The sequence below is a fragment of the Lolium rigidum genome, chromosome 1, assembly GCF_022539505.1.
Source record: "Lolium rigidum isolate FL_2022 chromosome 1, APGP_CSIRO_Lrig_0.1, whole genome shotgun sequence".
Classification (NCBI taxonomy): Eukaryota; Viridiplantae; Streptophyta; class Magnoliopsida; order Poales; family Poaceae; genus Lolium; species Lolium rigidum.
In genome coordinates, this window is record NC_061508.1 from 9,715,847 (window position 1) to 9,720,166 (window position 4,320).

The 4,320-nt window shown below is 45.4% G+C and overlaps 1 protein-coding gene across 1 annotated transcript; it reads left to right on the forward strand.

The window, feature by feature from the left end:
* On the forward strand, positions 1 to 2,275 carry LOC124667242 (superoxide dismutase [Fe] 1, chloroplastic-like). Its single transcript, XM_047204549.1, has 8 exons — positions 1 to 169; positions 463 to 672; positions 744 to 938; positions 1,020 to 1,191; positions 1,299 to 1,417; positions 1,601 to 1,627; positions 1,717 to 1,740; positions 1,825 to 2,275. Exons 1-8 carry the CDS (start codon positions 11 to 13, stop codon positions 2,077 to 2,079), a joined length of 1,161 nt encoding a protein of 386 aa, XP_047060505.1. The 5' UTR covers positions 1 to 10; the 3' UTR covers positions 2,080 to 2,275.
* Positions 2,276 to 4,320: the final 2,045 nt, after the last annotated feature.

The following is a 4,320-nucleotide window of genomic DNA, read 5'->3' on the forward strand; positions in this document are numbered from 1 at the left end:
GCTCGCGTCCATGGCGTTCACCGCACCGGCGGGACTGGGAGGCGGCCTCCTCTCCCTCACTCTCTCCGCTTCCTCAACCTCCAGCTCGGCCTCCTTCCTCCCCGGGCTCCGCGCCGGCGGCGACTCCCGACGGAGCCGCTTGGCCATCCCACGGAGAGGAGGCGCCAGGGTAAGCTCTTCACACGTACTGCTCCTTGCCCCCCGACCCCGTACTATTCGTGGTTAGATACTAGAGCCACCGCAAAGAGCAGGGCTTCATGGCCTCTTGTTTGGTCATTCTCAACCCTCTGGAGCAAGTCAGTTGGTTTCATTCTTGGGTTCAGCTAAGATAGACATTTTAGGAAACAGCTCCGTCCGTGTGCAGATTATATTGTACAGTAGTACTTACCGTTTTTAGATTTCAAAAGTCCCTACGATGTGTGATTTGATGTGGCGGAGTGACCGTATGTGCACATGTGACAGAGCTGGAGAAGATGGAATCTCCACGTATCTCATTGTGCCGGCGAAGCGACTGCAGTGACCGAGGACGGTTCACACAATGCTGTTACCGATGCCGGCGCTGACCAAGCTGATGACACCAATGGTGATTCCACGGATGTGCCTGAGCCCCTGAACCCGGACGATGTTTCTTCGGTTTACTGGATAAAGCAGCAGCCTCTCCCTTATCCTACTGTAAGTACAAAGTACCGATGCGCAAATATTGGTGCAGAGAATGGGGTGACGGACAAGGAGTTGTAATGCAGGATGCTCTGGAGCCGTACATAAGCAAGGAGACGGTGGAGCAGCACTGGGGAGTTCACCAGCACAAGCACGTGGAGAGGCTCAACGGCATGATCGGTGGCAGCGAGTGGGAAGGGATGTCGATTGGGCAGATGATGCTCGCCTCGTTCAACGAGGGCAGGGAGCCACCCCAAGCTCCCTTCTTCCATGCCGCACAGGTAGCATTCCATACTATATGGAACCATCTATCCTGGTTTTGTGTACGCTTTACATGCCTAATTCTTGGCCTTGCCTTGTAGATATGGAACCATGATTTCTATTGGCGATCAATGAAACCTGGCGGTGGGGGCAAGCCTCCGGAACGGCTTCTGAAGTTTGTAAACAGAGACTTTGGATCCTATGACGGCATGATCAAACAATTCATGGATGCTGCATTGACTCAATTTGGTTCTGGATGGGTTTGGCTTTCTTGTAAGTGACCCTAAAACCCTCATTTGTTAGCTTCGTGTACCAGTTTTAAACTTGCTCCGAGGGACGTGAATGTGATGAACTGAACTCTGCTCTGTAACCTGTTCTAGACAAAGGGAGCAAGTTGCCTCATGTGAATTCAAAAAGCCCAATCCCATCTGACAATTATGGTAGGCTAGTCATCTCAAAGTCTCCAAATGCTATCAATCCCCTTGTATGGGGCCACTCTGTAAGTATTAACCTGCAACTGTTTCCCCCTACATCATGTAGTGTATACCATGTATTTCATTTTGGAAGATTTGTATTGCCTCTTATTTGTTCCTTTGATTTATATAAAACACTTGTCTCCCCATGCATACTGTATTCCACAGTTATCTGACATTCTTATCTGGCTATCTATTCTTCTTGGCAGCCACTCCTTGCTATCGATGTTTGGGAGGTATGTGCACATATTCCATTTTCTAATTTTCTATGCATTTTCCTTGATAAAAGTGAACTTTTCTAACAAATTCTCTGGCTTGGCAACAGCACGCGTACTACCTGGATTATGAGGTTAGATGCCAATGCTGCCCGTGATTGCCATTGTTTATATTTCCACATTCTCCGACTTAGTTTGTTCTGGTTACATGACTGCAGAATCGAAGGGCTGAGTATGTCTCTGCAGTTCTAGAGAAGCTTGTGTCATGGGAAATGGTGGAGTCCAGACTCCGGAAAGCCGTCCTGCGAGCAATAGAAAGAGATGGTCACACTAGCATGAAACAACGAAGAAAGGAAATCCATGTCGGAGATGCAAGCACTAGCGGTGAGGCGAGAAGGCGACCAAGAAGTCAGGATCAGCAGGTCCCTTCCAGCGTGACAGTGATGCCGGCAGGTGAGGCTGTGCCAAATTGAGCTGCAAGGCTGGCAACTAGTATTATAGGCAGGCAGGTAGAGCCGCTGATCCCTAATCCTCTAGAACGGTAGTCTCTGAAGAACGTGCGCACCGCACTGCAGCCGGCGCTTTGCTTGATGGTGACCGTTGTTGCATTATTTGCACGCCTCATTTTTTGTCAATGTTTATCCCATAGGAGCGTAGCATGTATGAACCAGTTGATAGGGTGTCAAGGTGGGATCCCGGTGGGATGTCATTTTGTACTACCTAGTTCAAATTTTGATGTCAAAATTTGTACTAAAAAAGTCAAATTATACTACAAGTGGGACAAAAGTGGGATCCCACTTGACACCCTTACCAGTTGAGCCTCCAAAGCAATGCTGGATAGGCTAAATATTTGGTAAGTACCCTCAGGGTTTAACGTCCTGTATTGATGATAGGAGTTAGGACCTTGAGACTCTGGTCTTTGCGGAATTGGTAGAAGAGGAAAAACAATTTCTATCAATCTATGTCGTCTATCTATCTACGAGTTACTGGTACTCCTGTTATGTTGTATTTGGCACTCATGGGCACATGTTCTAAGTTACAACTCTGTTGTACTATTTTTCAATGTCGTCGTTTCTGAGCTGTTATGGGTGATTCCTGAACTATGCTTGTTCAAGTCTACAATGTGGAGGGTATCACGAGTACTTCTCTGACCGATGAAGATCTCCGATTGACCGGGTGCTCTTCATTCTTGAATGCAGCCGAAAGCAGTATTCATTTGGCCCTGTCGATAGATTTTTGTGCGAAATCTTAAATTAAAGTACATTCTTTTAGTCTAAACCCTATCCTGAATTTAGTGTTTCTTAAAAGCACCGCAATTTCTGGTTCGTTCTGTTTTGAGCTTTGCAAAACTGGAGTATTGTTTTGGGGAAAACTATTAGGACTGTTGTTTCTCAGTAGGCTTTCCCCTATAGAAAGAGAGGTATCATGCATGTAGAAATGTGTCACCATGTGCTGATACCAACATATTAATGTTAAATTTAGATTTTGAAAATGATTTATCTCAGATGCGCCTAATTCCATTAGTGGTTCATTTTCACCATTGCGTTTATCTGAGAAGGAATGCAACGTTTTTTTTTTTTTTTGAGGAGAGAAGGAATGCAACTAGATCACATTGTTATGTTTCAACGGAAAAATTCATCGCACCTGTTGCTTGATTACATTACAGTGATTGTGAGATTAAGATCAAACAATTACCATGATAAAGTACTCCCATAGTTACTAGATAGAGTAGCTTACATACTTTTGGCATTGCATTGTTACACAAAGCTATAGAGTAGGTATTCAAAAGTAGTATAATGCAAATCCTGCAAAGTGGGGAATGAAAAGATGCAACGAACGATCTAGCAATGTTTTTTCGAAGTACTACAAAAGGCACTGTTGCGAATGTGTTATCGCCAGATTTTGGCCAAATCAGGAGATAGGCCGTAAGTGAGATGGGCTTGAAGGATATACGCGTGGAAGATCTCTGAAGCGGCCTTGCACGAGAGTTTGGGCTAAATTGCCCGTGTATCTGTATTATAGTAGATCGCATCTTAGTTTAGAAGTTAGAGTTTAACCTGTGCACGGTTTGGTGCACGCCTGAATTAGAAAGTCCCCTGGACTATAAATATGTATCTAGGGTTTATGAAATAAACAACAATCACGTTCACAACAAACACAAACCAGGCGCATCGCCACCCCTTCTTTCGAGGGTTTCCTTCCGGGTAAGCATCATGCTGCCTAGATCGCATCTAGGCAGTACACGTTTATTCGTCTACCTTGTGTTACTCGTGCTGAAGCGTTGTTGATGGCGAGTAGCACTACTTATCTTAGGTGTTTTGGGGCTTGCATTGATGCTTTTCTTATGCATATTTGCTTAGCAATGCCGTCCCTCGACACCTAGCTGCCCTTACACCTATGCGGGTGTAAGGGCAGCATCTTGCTTGTTCGATGCTTAGTAGATCCGATCTGTTATAGTTGCTCCTTGTTCTTCAAGGATTAGTTTAATATCTGCATGATTAGGCCTTACTGCTGGGGTTGGATGATCCGGTAGTGCGTTAGGTGTTGTTTACCGTTCCTATAAGGGATGTTCGGGAATTGACGTAATGTTGGTTTTTAGGCCTCTTCTAGGGATAGTTTTCATCATCTTTCGTATCTGCTAGGCCCAACTACGCGTAGGACGTTCCGGTTATGCGGTGAAAACCCTAAACTATCGTAGATTGGTTTAACTTTGT